This window comes from Balaenoptera physalus (genome assembly GCF_965194825.1).
Source record: "Balaenoptera physalus genome assembly, chromosome: 6".
NCBI classification, from domain to species: domain Eukaryota; kingdom Metazoa; phylum Chordata; class Mammalia; order Artiodactyla; family Balaenopteridae; genus Balaenoptera; species Balaenoptera physalus.
The window spans coordinates 125,878,571-125,899,016 of record NC_138885.1 but is presented as its reverse complement, the minus strand read 5'-3'; the positions used below and the strand labels follow the sequence as shown (position 1 = coordinate 125,899,016).

General features: G+C 39.8%; 1 protein-coding gene across 4 annotated transcripts in view; it reads right to left on the bottom strand.

Annotated features, from left to right (window-relative positions):
* NYAP2 (neuronal tyrosine-phosphorylated phosphoinositide-3-kinase adaptor 2) overlaps window positions 1-20,446 on the bottom strand; it is a 269,911-nt gene that overhangs the window by 103,397 nt on the left and 146,068 nt on the right. For all 4 annotated transcript variants that reach the window (XM_082464618.1, XM_082464619.1, XM_082464620.1 and 1 more), the window contains one exon: window positions 8,710-9,804. In XM_082464618.1, the coding sequence (XP_082320744.1) occupies window positions 8,710-9,804 (1,095 nt within the window). The remainder of the gene's footprint in view (window positions 1-8,709; window positions 9,805-20,446) is intronic.

Sequence of the window (20,446 nt, the reverse complement as noted above, 5' to 3'; positions counted from 1 at the left end):
AATTCAACAGAAGAAAAAGAAATCAGCCCTAGTGTATTGAATACAAACTGAGGAAATCTTGGTTTAAAAAAAAAAAATAGACTAGTGTAGCTTTATGTCTGAGTTGAAAATGTTTCTGCATTATTTCAATCTAAAGCAGGGAGGTTCTTCTTAATGGAGAAAATTGCTGATTAAATTGCTGACGAGAAATTGCACTTAAAGATTCAGCAGCCAGAGAATATAAACACGGGGGATAAACACGTCTGCCTGCATCAATCAAAGACAGCTGCAGTCTACCCCCAGAAAGGTGAGCAATTATTTATGAAATTATGTCTTCTTCAGTGATTCTATGTTGCAATCCTAAGAGAAATTGAATGAGGAAAACAGACAATGTCATGGTCCCAATTAACCAAAGAGTCACATGCATTTTCAAAATCAAGGGATTTTACTTATACACTATTTAACCTCATCATCCTGAAAAATTTTTTTAGCTTTAAAAAATAATGATTAAATAGGCCAGCATGATCTTGAAGAACTGTGTATCTGTGTGTGTGTGTGTGTGTGTGTGTGTGTGTGTGTGTGTGTGTGTGTGTGTGTGTGTTTTAAAGATGGGTGTCTGATTCTGCCAAGTACACATTAACACAAATCTAAAGAGAAAAGAGGTGATGCCAAGAAGCATTTTGCATAGGGCTCTTCTGGAGCTTTTGTTGTTTTACTAGATCAGTTTCTAGGTTAGTGATGCTAGGGCTCTCATTGCCTTTGGGCACTGGCTGATTTTTTATTTTTTTTATGCACGGAGTGTTTTTTTCCCTTGGGGTAGCCCTGGGCCACCAAGACACTGCTTAGTTATGGACAAGATGCAAGGATCTGTGGACAAAAGCCCCATATCGCTGGAGGATGGATCTTCTATTTGGTAGCTCGGTATTGCAAACCTCTCGGACCAAAGGAATGTGCCCATATATCCTTAAGTTATGCTTCAAAGCATTAGGACCACTCACAGTCTCTTTGCCCAGGTCATTTAACTGTGAGGCCCGCTGGGCAGACCACATGCCTTCAGGGGCAGCTCAGAAGCCTGAGGTCCAGAAAATCCCCTCGCAGTGACTAGGATATTCCAAAGTGAATTTCGGAGGGTTTCTGAAAAGGTTTTCCAGCCCCTTCCTAAATTGATGACAACCATTAAGTGGTCCGTGCTATTTAGGTACAGATCCAGCTTCCTTTTATCCAGCAGATATCTCTGGGAGTGATAACAGTATGAGCCAATAGAGTTTTTGATGGTAACTGGTATATTTTAACGGCAATTGGGAGGGGAAAGAAATTAGGGAGACTGGTCAAGTATAGATAAAGTATCATTAAGACCAGAAACTCTGAAGCCAAATAAACTGGGTCCAAGTCTCATATTTACTCCCTATGACCCTGGGTAAGCTGTGCCTCAGTTTCTCCCATCTTTAAAATAGCAGCGTTAATATCACCTGCTTCCACGTGTTGCTATGAGGGTGGAATACGAGCAAAATGCTTAGAACCGTGTCTGGCATAGAGTAAATGGCATAAAAGTAAGTACTGATATATGCTCCTATTGTTATGGGAGCATTCTGAAGGAAAAGCTTGGGGCTGCATTCTTTCCCCAGGACCTTACCACTGCTTCTTGGATGAATTCCACTCTGGGCTTAGTTGGACTTGAAATTGTTTCTGAGGCAAAAGCATTTTCCAAGAATCTCATCACCTCATTTCCCCATCAGCATTGTCAGCTCTAAGCACTGAGATCCTTGGCTCAGTCATGACAGTTAGACCTCCTCCTTGCTTTCATCACTCCTTCCAGCATCCCACAAGGAAGACTCCCATTCTCCTGTATTGCTCTCCGGCACTGGCTAGACCATGGGGCCGGGTATCCTCTCTCAACAGCACGCCCTTGTTCTGCATCGTGGCTCCGTGTCGGGGCTCCACCCTCCTCAGGCTAGGACTCCCACTTAAATGACCTGGGCCCATCTAAACATACCTCTGGGGTAAACACTGCTGTTGGCCTGAGGCTCACGTTCCCCTGCCCGTCTGAAAACCAGAAACAACTCCTGCAGGAAGCAGTTCTTACCAGTGGTTCCCAAATTTAAGTGTTGAGAAATTCTGATGAAGTAAATGACACAGACCTAGCATGACTAAGAGGAAGGTTATAAGTAAGAACAAGAACGGACATTATTCACACATTGCCCACCATGTGATACAATGTTAAACTCTCAAGGTCTCCGGAAGAATCTTGAGGTAGTGAAATACTTCTCCCTGCTGATCCGACCAGATGACCCTGAGGGTTTTCTTGCAAGTTGCCAACTAATCAGTAGCTTACTTAAGGAGAGAAAAACAACATTCACTCATTTCAAGTTATCTGGGTTTTACTTTTTCCCCTTCCTCCTCTTATACAAATCCTGTTTTTGACTTTGTTAGATGAAAGCAATGTGTTATAGGTTTCTCTTGCACACAAGTAAATGGTGTTGCTAATATTTAGCCCTATACCCCTGAGTTACTGTTAGATAATAGGCATAAATACTACTGGGGATTGCCCTTAAAAAGTCAGGATCCCAGGTCCAACCTCCAGGATTTCTCATTGAACAGGTCAGTCTATGATAAAGCCCAGGAATCTGTATTTTTAACAATAGGCAGGTGAATATAATGCAGGAGGTCCTTTGCCCGCTGTGGTTTGTTGTTTTTGGTTTTTAAATTTTTTTTTTTTTTTGGGGGGCTGCATTGGGTCATTTTTGCTGCCCGCGGGCTTTCTCTAGTTGCGGCTAGCGAGAGGGGGCTATTCTTCTCTGCCGTGCGCAGGCTTCTCATTGCAGTGGCTTCTCTCGTTGTGGAGCACGGCCTCTAGGCGCACGGGCTCAGTAGTTGTGGCGCTCTGACTTTGTTGCTCCACGGCATGTGGGATCTTCCCGGACCAGGCCTCGAACCCTTATCCCCTGCATTGGCAGGCGGATTCTTAACCACTGCGCCACCAGGGAAGTCCCGCCCACTCTGCTTTGAATGACCCAAGGATCTTCCCTGGAGCATGTCCCCGGCGTCCTGGCCTGAGAGCATCCTCATAACCCAGGTGCAGGCTCAATTTTCCTTCTGAGCTACTAGAAGGAGTCTTGCTAAGGCAGAAACCAGTCTGAGGCCACAGTGTGGGACTCAGCAGGAAGGCAAGTAATAAACAGCAGGAAAAGAACCTGACAAGAGTCATGGTTTTATTTAAGAAATTCAGCAGAACCTATAGGCCTTGGTCTTGCCAGGCCTTCTGGAATCCTCCTTGTCATATCCTCTGAGATCTCTTCAGTTATTCTGGGTGTAGCTCAACTCCTAAATGCCTTTGAAGGATCTGTGTGTCCCAGAGGTTCAATATCCCGCTTCCCCCCAATTCTGGCTAGGTGTCTTCTACACCACACGCCCAGAAGTTCTGCTCAAAGTCAACATGCTTGGCAGTGGGCAGTCACGGGCTGAAGGCTCACCCATTCCCCACAGCAAATGAAAGAGCCAGACTCTTGGGTTCTCTTCCCTGCCCATCCCCTTTGCTTCTCTGTCCTACCCACTCCTTGTCAGTCTCTGCTTTCATAGGAATAACAAGGAGAGAAAGTAAAGTCCTTAGCTAGTGCGCTTGCTAGATTTTACTGAAAAAAATGATTTTCAATAGGTTAAACAAAAAGTGTAAGTTCTCCTAAAATAAAGTAACGTTCGTTCCATGTTTCCCAGGACAGCTTAGTTCTTGGGAAGTGGATATCCCTGACCATCTCAGACATGGGTCCAAGAACGTCATCCAAGACTTAGTAAATGGATTCAAGTGGCCTTTGGAAGTCAAGGTCACAAAGTCCCTACCCTGAAGTCACACACTTGAGTTAGATGAGAGGCTCCACAGACAAGTTTGGGTATCTGGTTTCTTGGTCCACAACTGATTAATGGTGTGATAATACAATACAATAAGGAAAAGCGTGAAAGGAGACTAGGAAAGAAGGGGAGGGTGCATCGATAGAACTACCTGGGAGGCAGGAAAACCACGAGCAATAGACAGAAGAATTTAAGTGAACTTAAATGGTAGAGCTGTAGAGGGCTAGTCAGCTATACAACCTCAAAGAGCCCTCCTGAGGACACCCCAGTATCACAGTTAATCTATCAATGCTGTCACTGCTACTAAAAATGACAGGGCAATCATAGCCACCCCTGTGTGAGGCCTCCCCTGTTCAGGTCACCTTGATGGACACTTCATGTGCGCTAGCACATAGTACACACGCAGTGACGATCACAACAGTGACCCTGAATCATCAAGACGGCTACGTGATGTTAGCATACCCTTCCTTTTCCCCAAAAGTGGGATACTATACACATACAGAAATGTGTTTTAAGAGATTTCCTTCCAAAATCATTGTTTTTTCAATTTAAAATTATTTTTTAATTAAATTAGTAAGAGTAAGTTGGATCAGTTGCTTCACCAGCAATGCCTAATATTTTAGGCATCGCTGGACCTCAAGTTACATGAAAACTGAGACAGGTATGTGTGTGAGGGCATGGGGGGCATGGGGTAATTTTTTGGTTTTATTTTGTTTGTTTGATGGTTGCTTTGGGTTGTTGTCTTTGTGTTTGGTTTTTGTCGCTGCTGTTGTTTTTTAAGAAAGTGAATGGAAAGGCAAAGTTTACATCTGATTCCCAACTGTGTTTCATCAGACCTATAGGACACATTTATATCTATAATTGTAAAAATATAACATAACACCTCGAAGTCTTAAATAGGAGTCTTTTTAAAGGGCTGAAAGCTTTAACAGCAGAAAATTGTGTATCTATCTCCATTAATGTGGAATATTATCGAGTATGATGAAGGTCTTTGGCAATGCCAACCTACCATTTATATATATATATATATATGGCAATACCAGATGAGTGAGCTTGCATCTTTTTTTTTTCCTTTGATCCTTCTTTGGCCCTACTGTGTTTTGGCACTTCTTCTCTGGTTCTCTGTGTACCTTTGTATGTGCTTCATATGTTGGCACCTATATTTGTTTATATGTCCATTTGACCTGATGTGTGCATTGTGTGTGTGTGTATTTTTCTTGGTGCCTCAGTTTTTTAATTAGTCTTTTCTCTTTGATGTTTCATGTTTCTTTCTTTTTTTAATTTTCTCTTTAAATTTTTCCACTTTTAACTTTTCTATCACATTCTCTCAAGTATATTATAAAATTTAATTATATCCTTCATTATGCCTTGTACATTTTCATAGAAACATACATTCATGCATTTATATTAAATAGAGGCTAAACTTTATTTTTAAACTATTTCTTATTTGACGGGATGAAAGAGTTTTTTCTCACTTGATTCTGGCTAATAATCTCTATGATTCATGGCTCTTGATTTATTAAAATAAAATAATTTCATGGCCCATTCATGACTTAGGTATTCTAAAGATTCCAATCAAAGGATATATAAAATAAAAATGTATAAAAGGAAGATAAAAATGAGAGGTAGAACATTATCATTTGAGTCTCCAAATTCACCACAAAACATATTTGTACTTCACCTACTTCTCATATAGACACAGAAATTTACAGCAATAAAATACAAGTTAATCACTTCTTACATGCCTTATGTCCTCTATCTCTCTGCACAAATTTAAAAAATATTAATAATAACCAATTCAACTAAATTTATTATTGTTAGTATACTCATATACAGTTAAACATAATAATGTCACATCAACTAGGAAAAACATGCTTCCTAGAACAATTAATATGGAGGCTGTACTTAGAAAATGGTGAAGCAAAATGAAATTGATTCATGGTCTACCACTATTGTCTTATTTTATCTCTTTCCTGTTTTGCAACCCCCATCAATAATTATAAGCCTTTAAGATATGAAATTATTAAATTAGGTGTATCTTTTATAGATTATTAAAAATAAAAGTTGAAGGGATAAATTTTATTTGACATAGGTTTTTAAATTAAAGTGGAAATATTATATTTGCTTTGAATTGAATACCAGAAAACTTGAAAAATTGACATTTCCAGTAAACCTAGAGGGGTATGGAGCACAGAAATACCAGTCTTACTTTTATCTCTGAAATGTAAAAAAAATGCCAAATGTGACTCAGGGGTCATGAATGTTATACTATTTCATATCATTTATCTTGTCCCTTTGTTATCAGCAGGTGTCTAAGAATCCTATCTGTCAAGAGTGAAGGTGATAGTTGTATCACTGAGTGTACTGCAGCAGTAATTGTAGGTTAACTTTCAATTATCAACAATTTTGGATCTACATTTTGGATTACAGGAAGATTCTGAGAGCCCCTATGATTTTCTTAACATCAGATAGTGTTTTTCTATTTTCTTCCAGAATCAAAAGTAAATGGCATTGGATTATTCATTAGAAACACTATGTGCATTTTTCCTCCCTTCCATTTGTGTAAAGTAAAATATTGGAATTCATGTAACCCAGGGCATGACCTTCCTCTGAAGGGTTGATACACAGTTAATAGCACATGGGAAGGAATTTAATCCTTGGATCCCTAAAAATCTATAAAGAACCTAGATCACTTCTCCATGTACAAGCTTGGTTTTAGAAGCACATAAAGCTCATTTTGGAGTCGAATGGAGAAGTCTGTGACATATAGCACATAGACTGATTCTAACAGATGGATTTTTCTTGAAATAACTTCATTAGTTAATCACTTTTTTTTAACATATACTTTTTCTAGCTAACTGGTATAGCTGCCAGCTGGAGCTGCTAAGAATCCTCCAAAGAAACTGGTAGGTAGGGAGAATATTGGCTAATTTCACCAATTCTTGGATGAAACTTCTACTAATTTCATACTAACCATTATGTATTTTGAGAGTAAAATCTTTTCCTTTATTTTTTTTCAACTTTTTCCAAAAACTTTACTCAATCTGAGTTTAAACCAAATCAATCATACGGAAAAAACTTTCAATTTTAATAAATTGTCTAGATCAGAGTTTCCCATACTTGACGCTATTGACATTGTGGATGAGATAATCCTTTTTTTTCTGTTCTTTGCTTTTTTTTTTAATTTTTGTAGCAGGTTGTCCTGTGCATTGTAGGCTGTTGAGGAGCATCCCAGGTCTCTACCCACTTGATGTCAGTAGCACCCCCAGTTGTGACAACCAAAGATGTCTCCAGACACTGCTGAATGTCCCTGGGGGCAAAATCACCCCAGCTGAGAACCACCACTCTAGAAATAGGAGGTTCCTAGTTTTAATTCAATTTTTAACATAATTTTAAAAATATTTTAGTGTATTCATGTATGTATTTAATTCGAGATATGTCTAAAATATGAGAAGTTTTTGCCTTTCAGTCAGGTAAATGAAATGTTTTTATTGGGGAGGGAGGGAGTAGAATTATTTAAGTGGTTAATGCTTTCATAAATCTCTCTGGTTAAAGAGAAAAAAAGACAAGATAAATGGCTTTTAACTACCAATGAATATTAATTATCTAAGGAGTGTCATCATCATCTTCCTCAGACATGTTGAAGAGTTCTTTTCCTTTAAAGAAGGTACTCAATGTAGCTGTATGAGTAGAAGAATAAAATCCTGGGGTGGGATCATTTGAGATGTAAGTGATTAATTTTCAGCTTAGATGCCCCAAGGCATTTTTAAATAAAGGAAAGCAGTGTAATTTAATGAAATGAACATTGAGAAAACTGGGATCTGTTTTGACTTTACAATATCATTAGGCAGTGATTTGGGGCTCACAAAAGGATTAGCCATTCAGATAGAGACATTCCCTGGCCTTTGAAATTCAGGGGTACATATAATGTTCCCCTCCTATTTATGACTTAGTGATCTTTCTGTAATTTACATATCGATGGATATAGGAAGAGTACCATGGGAATAAGATGCTAATTACCAACGGTTTTAAAAGGGAAATAGTGAGCCTATTCTAGTTTAGCAGAAAGGTAAGAATGTAACAACATGAAGTATGTGGAGAGAATCATTCATTGTTTTTTAAAAAAGTAATGATTCTATTCGAATTGCTTTCTTTGCAGCAAAGGCTTTCTAATACAGATTTGCTCAAGCAGGCTTTTAATACAAGATAATTTTAACACTTAACCAATTCCATGTTTGAATGTATAATTTCCCCCCCAAATCGAGACATGTACCTACAAATTTTATAGTGATCTGTTTTCTTTGTTAGATTTCCCAGAGCCCCTGAAGAATTTAGATCTTACACTTTATTTTAAATTTAAAACTGATTCTTTTTAATATGTTATATTGTGCAGACCATCACTTTTAGTTCTCTCAGAATGTACTATTTCCTTTTTTTTTTTTTTTTTTTTTTTTTTGGTGTCTTAAAAGTATGACACAAATTTATTACTTTACAATTCTAGAAGGCAGAAGTCTGAAATGGGTTTCACTTGCCTAAAATGAAGCCTGTAGGCCGGGCTGCCATTCATTCTGAAGGCTCTAGGGGAGAATTTGTTCCCTTGACTATTCAATCTTCTAGAGGTTTCCTGATTTCTTGGCTCATGGCCCCCTCGTCCATCTTCAAAACCCGGAGGGTAGCATCTTCAACCCTCTGACTCAGACTGCCCTGCCTCTGTCTTTCGCTTTTAAGGACCCCTGAGAACGCACTATTTCCTTTGATATGGCGAAAGCAAAATCACACATCTTGAGACTTCAACTAAAAGGACCAAATATCACTACTACGTGCCTTATCTGTACATCACGGGGTTCACTGCCCTCAAGTCACAAAGGAAAGCGTCTGTGCACTTACTTTCGGCAGGTTCTTTAGGGCGGCGGCCGCTGGACGACTTCCTCAGCAGGCTGCGTCCCGAGGTAAAGAGGCTGGTCAGTTCTTCCAAAGGACTCGTGGGTGTTCTGGACCGGGAGCCGCTCGGAGCCGACCCGTAGGTACTGACCGAGGCATTGACCATCTTGCTCCCATCTTGCGACACCGGTCTGGGGGTCAAATGAGGCACTGATGGAGAGCTCCTGGAGAGGCTGCCTGAATGCACGGCGTCGTAGGGCGGGGGCCTTTTGAGGCTGAGCGGGGTCAGGGACCTGCCCATGCTGACGGGTGACGGGGAGGCGGAGTGACTTTTGGGGTAGCCGTGGGGAGACTGCGTTCGGTATAGAGTGGAAGGCGGGGGAGGGGATGAGGAGAGAACCGAGGCCGCAGGAACGGGTCCCAGGGCTCCGGCCTGGTCCTTCTCCAGTTTAGGGTGGCCGGAGGCCTGAGACGGCAAGGAGGATGGCGACGCCCCGGCCTGCTGTTTCATATAAGAAACGTTTTCCAGCACAGGAAGCTTTGTGACCTCCAGGGGGGTGAGCGGAGACTCGTCAGAGTTGGGGGAGCACTGCACAGGGGCCGGGGGGAACACCAGCAGCGGGGGTCTATGAGAAAGCAGGTTGGGAAAGGGCGGAGGGATGTCACAGAGCAAACCCTTTGGGGTACATGGCACTGAGGACTTGGCCAAGTCCAAGTCAGGCACCGTGGGAGTAGCACACTGCGAAGAACAACTGTGATGGTCAAGGTCACACTTTGAGTCTTGGCCTAAGTCGTCAAAAATGGGGTATTTCATTTCTTCGTAGACGGCCTCACTCTGGTCGTCATCGTCTTTCCGGAAGTCTCTGAGGATGTTCCCCACCATCTCAATGTACACGGGTTCCTCCTCCTCGGGGTCCCCTGAGGGGCTGCTGACCTGGGAGAGGGAGGAGTCCCGAGGGAGTGAGGTCCTCCGGGGCACGTGCTTCTTGATATACGTTTCGTCAAAAGATGCGCTGAGCTGAGTGTCTGGATTCCGTTTTGGTTTTGGAGGAGGAACCTTCTTTGAATATTCATCACTGTGGGGTCTTGGTTTGGCTGACACTAAAAGAAGAAGGAGAAAAAAAAACACATAAAATAGATGAGTACAATAGGAAAGCTTTCAACTATGACTTTCAGGTGGATTTACTACTCTAAACATTTGAGGGGAGGTCTAATGCTTCGTTTCAAGCTGGAGACGTAGACTACAAATCCAACAAAAGTCAAACATTTCCATATTTAGAAAACTATGATGCAAGAACAGTAGGAATATGTATCTTCAAACTAATATAAATAATCCAACACTGATAAATGCATTAAGACCAGGACTTATTCATCCCTCTGTCTTAGAATTCCTAAATAGAAACTTCAGATGACACAATTGGATACAAACAATCACACATTTCATAAAAATCAACTTCTAAGAATTCAGCAACAAAGAAACTTAGGGGAAAAAATCTAGAGTTTCTATTAGTACAAATGGTTACAAAAATACCATGGGGACTGAGCCCTTTAAATGATGTGGCTATTACACATGATCACATCTTGCTTTTATTTGGGATAAAAATGTTCCAGCCTGCTGGACTTAATCTCTGTCTTGGTTCAGATAAATAACTTTTATACAAATGGGTCTGATACTTCAGGGGAAATTGATGTGAACATTTTATGAGGCTAGACAAGTTAATCTCCAAATCTCCAGGTATTGTTGATTATGGTGTATTTGTCTGTTTTAGTTCATAAGATATCTTATGAAATCCCAAATGCTGTCTTGGAGTGAATTTATTGCCCTGACACATCAGAACCCCCTAGAGAGTTTTACAAGAGAATAATCCAGAGAATGATGTGTAAGCTTCAAGAATAACTTCTGGAAACTCACAACAGATATGCATACAAGTACACCCCACAGCCTACGGGAAGCCCCCCTTGTAATGGAACATAAACTTCTGACTCCATCTAGTAGGCTGGAACAGGCTGGCAACGTGTCTGTGACTGCAATCAATTGTTTAGCATGCAGGGAAAGTACTGGAGTCTTGATGTTATCTCATTATCTCATTGTGCTGATATATGATTACAATGATTATCATTTTTATGCAATGTGGCAGAATGTAGTTGCTTGTGGTAAGTGGTAGCATATAATGTAAGTTGACGGTATAGCTTATAGGTGTACACCTATGAGAAAAGAACAGCCTTCTCTATAATTTGCAGCTTGAAGGGAGGAGAGGTCTCAAGGCACAAAGCAGGAAACACCGCAAATTTTCTGGGTCTTTTTTTCAACTAGCAAAACTTATGACACAGGAGCTTTTCTAAAACTTACTATAGGAGAAGCAAGTGCTTAAAGATTAGTTAGGTGGCTGCTTTATGCATCAATCATGCCTTCAGAGAAAGAGACCCCATCAAATATTCTAGCAGTGGCTATATCTTTTGCTTTTCTAGGTCATTCCTGCTTTCAAATATTCTGCTCCATTGTACCCATGATGATGGTTTCACTCACTACAATCAAGCAGCTTGTTGAAGGGAAGTTTCTTAATGTATGTCAACTTTTCCTTAACTTACAATAGGAAAAAACTAGATGCCATTTTACAGGGGGATGATACAGCAGTAGAGCCTTTTAGTGTCAAAAGGGAAAAGCCTAGGGACATAATGGAATGAAAACTATCCGGATAATTCTTTAGGCGGGACCCAAAGTGACCCATAGCTCCTCTCTATATCTCCTACTGGTCATAAATTTTTATTGGTTTTGAAATCTACCATGCATGTTAATTTTCATATGATTCAAATAGGTCATCAGATTACATACAAAAATCGGAGCCCAAATAAAGTAAACCCATAAATTAATGAGTGAGATTGACTTAGAACTGGAGGGAGTTTGAAAGAGCCAGGACTTAGAACAAAAGTCCATCCAGATTATTCTTCTGAACTTGTTTCCTGCCATGCTCCACCTCAGTGTGTCATCCTAGGCTAAGTAACTCACACTCTAGGAATATCTGCCACTGACTATTGAGTTCTAGGAGCTGGATGGTGTGGGAAGTAGCAAGGTGTTCTGTAAATGGAGAGTTAACCTAAAGCTAGGAATGAATGTGTGTCCATGAGATGGATAACTTCATTATATGCTTAAAATCATACTTAGAATAAGATTTGCATTTTTTTCTGGTTCCTAAATTGTAATTCACTGCCTTTTTCTTTGACCCTTCCCTAAACATAGACTTGGGTTGTTGTATGGACAGAAATAACAGGACAGGCAGAGCCCAAGCCTAGGTAGCAACACTGCATTGAGGGAAGACCATAACCCAGGATTCCCAGGAAGCTAGAGATCAGTGGTAGAGCTGAGAGTGACATGATATTCAGGGAAGCAGCAGCCTCTTCCCTGGAACCAACATCCCTCTTCCCACATAGATTAGAAGACGGCCTTTGGAATAGGCAAGACCAATGTTTGGGTTGCGTTCAGAATATGCAACTTTGTTTGCCAAAAGATCAGAAAAAAATGAAATAAAGACCCGCCATATCTATGAAATGTGGAAGAAAGAAAAAGGCTCTATTCTAGAACACAACATAGTTAGAATTAAGGTAACTATTCATTATGAAGAAATTTTGAAAATTTATTTGTACTGTTAGGACAACTTCAGTACCAAACCAAGTACAGGTATTATCTGATGAGGGGGATTAAGTATAATATGTGACTCTTATGATGACTCTGAGGTAAGCAAAATTGACAGTTGCTATGGACTGAACTGTGTCCCCTCCACAAACTCATATGTTGAAGTCCTAACCCCCAATGTGATGTTATTTGGAGGTAGATCCTTTGAGAGATAATTGGGTCATGAGGTCATGAGGGCTGGGTCCTCATGATGGATGAGATTAGTGCCCTTATAAGAGGAGTCACTGGGGTATCTTCATTGTCTTATTCTCTCCACCCTGTGAGGACATAGTGAGAAGGTTGCCATCTGCAAGGCAGGAAGAGAATTCTCACCAGAAACTGACTATGTTGGCACCTTGACCTTGGACTTCTGGCCTCAAGAACTATGAGAAAATAAATGTCTGTTGTTTAAGCCACCCAGCCTGTGGAATTTTGTTATGTCAGCTTGAGATGACATAGACAAGAGACTACTGATTGAGCCCTATGTAAAGACCCTATAAAGCTAACTCCTGAGCACCCACTTTTTCGTCCTCTGGCACTGTAATACTTTAATAAGCTTTGCTACTTGAAGAATTAATTTAACTCTTTCCCAGTCTTTTAAATGTAACTCACACCTTCCCTTGCCCGATACCTCCTCACCCCCTGAAGCCACATCACAGAGAGCATATTACAGCTGAACACAGAGATGCTGATCCCAGGTGCACCCAGGAGCATCCTTCCACCACACTGCCTGTTATTCTGATTCTTCTTGATCTGATGCTCCAACTTCTGATTTGTGCCAAGGCACGTGTCATGCTATTTAATTAGACCCATTTTCTAGATGCTCTTTGTTTTCTGTTGTTGTCTGCTTTGGCATATAGACTCCCTGCTCCACTAGGTTTTGTAGGTTCTGCTGCCCACCATCAGAAGCAATTCTCCCGCCAACCTTGCCCAGCAAATCCTTCATTATCTGGGCAAGCTTCTTCCCTCTCCCCTTCCCTGTGTGGTGAAAAGAGCCAAATGCAGGCAGAGTCATATAATTCAAACACATTTTGTTTCCTGCTCCTCTTCCTTTGTATGAATCCAAATTTAAAATGAGAGAACTGAGGATTATTTAGTGAGTAAAGCAATAAGTAAATTACAGCCAATCAGGATGAATAAACAGATTCATTCCTTCAATATTGGGAGACTTTTCTTCCAGGCAATGTCTGGTTCCCATTCCACATCCTCCTTGCAATCTCATGGTTCTCTCTGAAAAGTCAGAGGAGGGAATAATTTCATCTCTAATGAACTGATTTTTCTCTGCATTGGGACATCATCTGGTTTCACCTTATTCCATGTATTGAGTAAATATGAAATTTTGTTTCAACTGTCATATCTGCTTTGTTTGTTTTTTGTTTACCCAAATAAGAAAAAGTCTGAAATTTTTAGCAACTTTGCCCCATGATTTATTCTAGTTTAACATCACCCTGGGGAATTAAAAATTAAGGAAAAACTCATGTTTCAAAAGTTATTTCTTTAGAAGGTGCTTAAAAATAGTCTTGATCTACATACATAGATGCTCAACTACTGCTAATAAAAGACAGTAAAAATTGCATTCCAAATTTCAACACTTAACCAAATTCAACCACAATAAAAAGGTGATTTTTATTGCTCTTGAATGAATTTTAAATCATTACTAATAAGTCCAAAGATAGAAGCAATAATCTCTGTTCAGCTCCAGACACAAATTTCATGCTTAAAATAGTATAATGACAGTAGCATTGAATAAGCAGAAAGTGACATTTTTGAAATGAAATATCTGAGCACAAAGGTAATGCATGGCTTTCAGTCATGCCCAGATGATCTGTCTTTCAGAGTTAATTTTGGAAATCTGCCATGTCCCTTGTCAAGCTATTCTTCTGAAATAATATTTTCCATATTAAAAAAAAAAGTGTAATGTAAAACCAGGCTTTGGTGTCTGTAAATGTTCTTGACCCAAGAAGTGAAAAAAGAGACAACATCACAGGTGGGTATTTCCCCTGATGGAAAGTCTCTTTGGTCACAGACTCCCAGAATTTGAAGGACTCTTAGAGATTATCCAACTCAAACTCCATATACCACTGATGAAGAAATACAAATGCCTTATCAACTACTTTAAGAAAAACCTCATAATGTCAATTCAATCTTTTATAACTTTTAAAACAAAGGAAAGAAATAAGGGGGGAAAGCTCTGTAATTCATTATTTTGTATATGGCATAAAGTATCATTTTAAAAGGTCTTCTCACCCATGCTTATAGTGGTATTATCACATGGCCTGGTTATAGAGGTATACTTGAAGAGCTCTGGTTATAGAGATATATTTAAATAGGTAATTCAAACTGGGAAATTAGAGTCCAGTGAACAGAAGTAATGGCCACACTCTGTGATACTGAACTGGCTGATTCTAGAAGGTGAGAGACACATTTCCCACTTTCAGCAGAATTGTGCTCACAATAACTCTCTTTTCACAACTCACAATTCCAGAGGTTTGAGCAATATTTTTATTTTCAGTCACAAGCCCCATAATACCATCCACAAAATTCTTCCTTTCTTATTTTATTTTATTTTTTTAAATTAAGGTGTCTGTAAAGGGATGGGAGTTACAAATACCCTTGGTCTGTATACAGGGGGACCAAGAAAGTGTGATAATGTGCAAAAAGGATCAGATTTGGAATTGTAGTATCTGTGCTGTAACACCATCCTGGATCTGCCAGCCATGAAAACACAGAATTCAGATCAAAGTGTGGATGGAAACAGTGTAAGACACGGAACTGGATCAACACTATGGTCTTAAACCTGAGTGGGACTGAAAGAGCCTTGGCTTAAATTAGATACAGGGCATTTCTTATGAACAAGAAGAGATGACTCGAAGGGCAGATTTAAGAGCTCAGAGAGCAAAACTAAGAACCACAGAGAACCAAAACTGGGGGAAGCTGGGCCCTAATCAATAAATTCTGCCCCTGAATAGGGAGAACTGGGCACATGTGCACAACTGGATTTCCGAATTGCTATGAACCAGTGACTTCTATGTGACTCCCCTCTCTCAAGCTCCTACTTTTTTGAACAAGACTGTACCCTGCAGTTTTCCTGCTCCTGACCTGCCAGTCTATGTCTGGTTTTGTTGGGCAGATAAATTGTAATTTTAGTTCAAAGACCTTTGCATATGAGGAATTTCACTCAACGTGCCACACGGGCATGATTTAGATGATGAAATCCTGGATTTCAAGCTGATGGTGTAATGCAATGAAACTTTTGGGCAATATTTGCCTACTGGAAAGATTGGGACTTGAAGGCAAGTTGTGATAGTCTTCCGAGATAGCCACCCTTAATTCCTTCCTTCCTTGTGTGTTTTCCACCTTTCAATAGGTGGTCTATGTCCCTCTCCTCAATTCAGGGCAGGCCTTGTGACTTACCTTGACCAACAGAATGTGGCAGAAGTGATATTCTGAGTCTTGAATTTAAGAGAACTACAGCTTCCACTTCCTCTATCTGAAAAGCCAATTGCCATGTAAAACCTCTTAGACCAAAAAGCTATGAAGAAACTCAACCTAGTTTTGCAAAGAGGCCACACGGAGGAGAAAGACAGCCCAGGCATGTGAGTAAAGCCTTGTTGGACTTTCTAACCCATCCTGCCTGCCAATTGAATACAGCCAAATGAGAGACCCCCAACCAATGACACATAGAGTAGAAGAACTACCTATACAAGCCAACTCAACTCACCAAATAATAAGTAATAAATTGTTACTGCTTTAAGCCATAGCATTTTGGGTCGGTTTATTGCACAGCATAGATAACTGAAAAAAAATCCTAAAATTAATTTCCTGTTTTATGTAGCTATCTCATAGAAAATGCTATTGTTATTTTCACAGAACTAGGGTACAGTGTGCACCCTGAGGAAACAGAAAGCGTCCTACCAGAACAGGGAAATTAAAGAAGTAAGATTGCCTTCTGAGTATTACAAAATCACCACAGGATGATTCAGAGAAGAGATATAAAAAGAGATTACATACTTTCTGGTCAAAAAGACTGGATTGAAATCAGAGGGAAGGTATTAACATATGTCAAGGAAGAACAAACAGTGGGGATCTTTTTAGCCACAAGGATTATAAAACCAGGAAACTCACAGAGCAAAAGATGGTGGACCCTCACAGCAATGCCCAGGGGATCTGGTCCTCTGTTATATCCCTGTGTGGGGCTGGCCCCAGCACGCCGATAGAACCCAAAGCTTTGACCTCTATGATTCTTACGAGTCATTACTTCTCTAACTTCAGTTTCATCACGAAACTTTTTAATAAGAGTGATTTCCAAAATATTATGCATATATTTCACATTAGAAACCAGCAAGGTGGAATTCTGGTTTCATACACTGCTATGATCTGAATGTTTGTGTCCTCCCCACCCCCAAATTCATATAATGGAATCTTAACATTCAATGTCATGGTGTTAGAAGGTGGGCCTTTGGGAGGTAATTAGTTCATGAGTGTGGAGCCCTCATGAAGGAGAATAATGGCCCTATGAAAGAGACCCTACAGAGCTCCCTAGCCCCTTCTGCTATGTGAGGACATTGAAGAGGTCAGCAGTCTGCCGCCTGGAACCTGGCCAGAACATGAACATGCTGGCACCCTGATCGGTACTTCCAGCCTCCAGAACTGTGAAAAATCATTTCTGTTGTTTATAGGTCTGTGGTGTTTTGTTATAGCAGCCTAAAGAGAGACACGTACCCATCTCTTTTGAGCTTGGCTACTTTGACATCTTGGTTATTCTAGACATCTAATGATGGATTTTCTGAGTTTATAGATTAAAAGTCAATACTTTACCAGGGAAAATTCACCACAATAACACCATTGCATGGGAATCTGTCCAGACAGACAGCCAGCATTCCTAAAGAGACATGACTCTATTTATAAAGTTGATCAAAAATATCCAATTTGATATTTCCATCCCAGGGAAATATCTTGTTTCCCAGTCTCCCCCTGCTCTAGTCATGGGATGCTCTTTAGACATAGCCCACTTGGAAAGAACAGAGAGTGGCTGTATTGCAGGCCTTTCCTTGGCTACACTACTGCAGCCTCTCAGACTCCACCTGCCATTCCAAACTTTACACAAGTTGAGAAGGAATAGAGAAAAGAACTGGAGGGACCGTATCCATCGGGGAGAGAGACCAGTCTGCAGGGATGATCTCAGTCAGACAGGATGCTAAACTATTAGATTCCACAACTGACAAAAACTCTTTTCTTGATAAAACAGTAGTCAGGCTCTTGAACCTTCCTCTAGGCCTATCTATGCACTTCCCTGTAGAATCCACTATTTGTAATAATCCTGCCAAAGCCAGTTTACCCAGAAACCCCCACCCTCAATATCTGATCACCCTTGATATCTGATTGGGTTCCCCATCCTCCACCGTACTCCCAGTGATGTCTGATCATCCTGGCCTGTCTTCAGCAAGAATCCTCTTAGGTCAGTTTAGCCAGAAATCCCCCCTTACCCTTGTGTTTCCTCTTAGTAATTTTCCATCCAATGACTCCCACCCTGCTTCCTAGTTCTAATAATTCCCACTTGCCCCATACTGTATTTGGAATTGACCTCAGTTCTATACTGAGGTCTCTTTTCCCCTATTGCAATAGTCCTAAATAAAATCTAGTTTTACCATTTACTGTCCAGCTCTGGCTTTTGTTTGACATCCCTGAGTTATACATGGCTGGTCTCTTCCTAGCACTCAGATCTCAGCAAAAAAAAAAAGTCACTTCTTCAGAGACGTCTTCCATGACCATCCAATCAGTACTTAATCACATTGGATATTTCTCTTGTTTGTTTCTCAGTTGGTTTATTATGTAAGCATAATGACTTAAATTTTTCAATTCTCTTTCTCATACATTCCTTCAGATATTCATCCTTCTTCCCTCCATTTTCAAAGTGTTTTAATGAAAGTTGATCTCCTTAGAGTTTTTAGGTGTACTTAATCTTAAAGACTAGTCTTATTTTAAAAAACAACCTAAATAAAACTCCATGTCTACATTACTACCGGTTCGCCAAACCAAAAACTCTCTTGGTTTTATCTATGCATACCAATCACCTCCACATAGTGGTCAATCAAATGATACTTAGGAAGGCCAAGTCAGAGAAAGTAATACATATATTTAAAACTTAGGCATAGCTGAGTTATTAAACCACTGGTTATAACTCTTTATCCCTTTGCCCAAATATTTTGAAGCCATCAGCTTTACAAGTTCACAGTAGCTATCACTTGCAGCATCACTACCTGCAGAGAAAGGAAGTAAGCAAATAAGTTAATTTCCTGAGCCCTGAAAGAAAAAAATGTGATAACAAAAAAGTAGCCATGGAAAATGCGTGATGCTGAGAACCCAACAGAAGCTCAGTTAATTTAGATTCAACCCAGGAGGATACAATGTTAAAGAAAACTAAGTTGGGAGAAAAATCCGATGAATGGTCGGAACATTTTCCCCTGTCCGTTGGGCAGTCAACTTTGTGGAAGCCAAATCCCTGCAGTTCCATAGATACAGTTTACTGAGGATTATCCTTTGTAAATCTGTTCTGGTTGAGATAGGAGGATAGAAATGTCTGTGATCTTTTAAAGTATCTGAGATCACAGAGGAAGCAGCATGAAATTACAGAACTATAAAACATTTCATTCAGTTTCACTGAAGTTGTGTTGATGTGTGCTAACATCTGTAATGAAAATATAGGAAGAAGAGGAAGAAGAAGAAGGAGGAGGAGGAAGAGGAAGAAAAAAGAAGAAGGAAGAGAAGAAGAAGAATCGTTACCCTGTATCGAATGCATTTTTTGGTATCAGGCAACGTGTTTTGGGGAGACTATTTTATTTAATACCTACAACATCCCTAGGAGGTAATGCTATTATAAACCCTGTTTTATGGGCACTGAGATTACATTATAGAGAAATTAAATTACTTGCCCAAGTGGTAGAAACTGGCTTTGAACCCAGGTGATCTGACTCTAGTTGCCATACAGTCAAAGAATAATTTGCCTTTATAGATGATGATGCATTTTTGTTTTACAAATATATAGTTAAGGGGGTTTTAAACACTTTTTAAAAAAACAGTACCAATACTCTTTCATGAATCAGATTAGCCTGAACTGCAATTCCAATTCAGTAGTTGTATAACCTTGGGAAAGTCAACTCTAACCTTTGTAAGCCTCGTTGAACTCAACTGTTAAGTAACTGTAATGATACATGTTCGCAGGATGTTGTGAAGGTTTAAAAAGACACTGACCCGAAGTGTTTGGCATACTGCCTGGGCCATAGGAAGGGCTGAAAAAGTAAAGCCAATATCATTATCAATTATTATCAGTATTCATTAAAAATCTCTCTACGTTGGAAGGTATGTAATGAGAGCGTACGCTTTCATGCATACTTCACATTTATTTAGCACTGAGCTATCAAAATTAATGGCGCCAGTGCCCGCGAGCCTACCAGTTCTGGGAAACTGTAAAATGAGTGATCGCCTAAATAAATATAGATTTTATGTTCATTGAACTATGAGATCAATATTTCAGTTTCCTTTGGTATTAGGGTTATATCTTATGTATAGCCACATAATAGAAGTGAATTTATTTTGGAAGATGTAATCCTTCCTTTAGAGATATATAGGCTTTGGAATTTTCTGGACATTACCATTTCGGTGTTGGCACTCTTAGCTTCTTTTCAGCTTAATTTTTTAAAACATGTTTTTTCTTGAGTGAGTTTTAATTTAAAAATGCAATTAAAATCAAAGCAAAAGAGAAAATGTAGGATGGAAGTCACAGCATGTGTGTGGCAATGCCAAAAATTCAACAGATTAACACCTTTTATTCAAACTCTCCTTTTTCCAAACCACAGATATACCCTTTAGGTTTTGCAAAATGACATTAGGAGCGGCTTTCTGTGCTTCAAATTCAAGAAGAGTGTGACTAGATTCTAAAAAAAGAGAAAGAATATTTCTAAAAGATGAGGTGGCTCATCTCAAGAACATCCTATTGTTTGATGCTCTATGCATGTAATGAGCATGTAGATTGTATAATATTTATGTAATTGAGTTTGGGATATTATAGATATT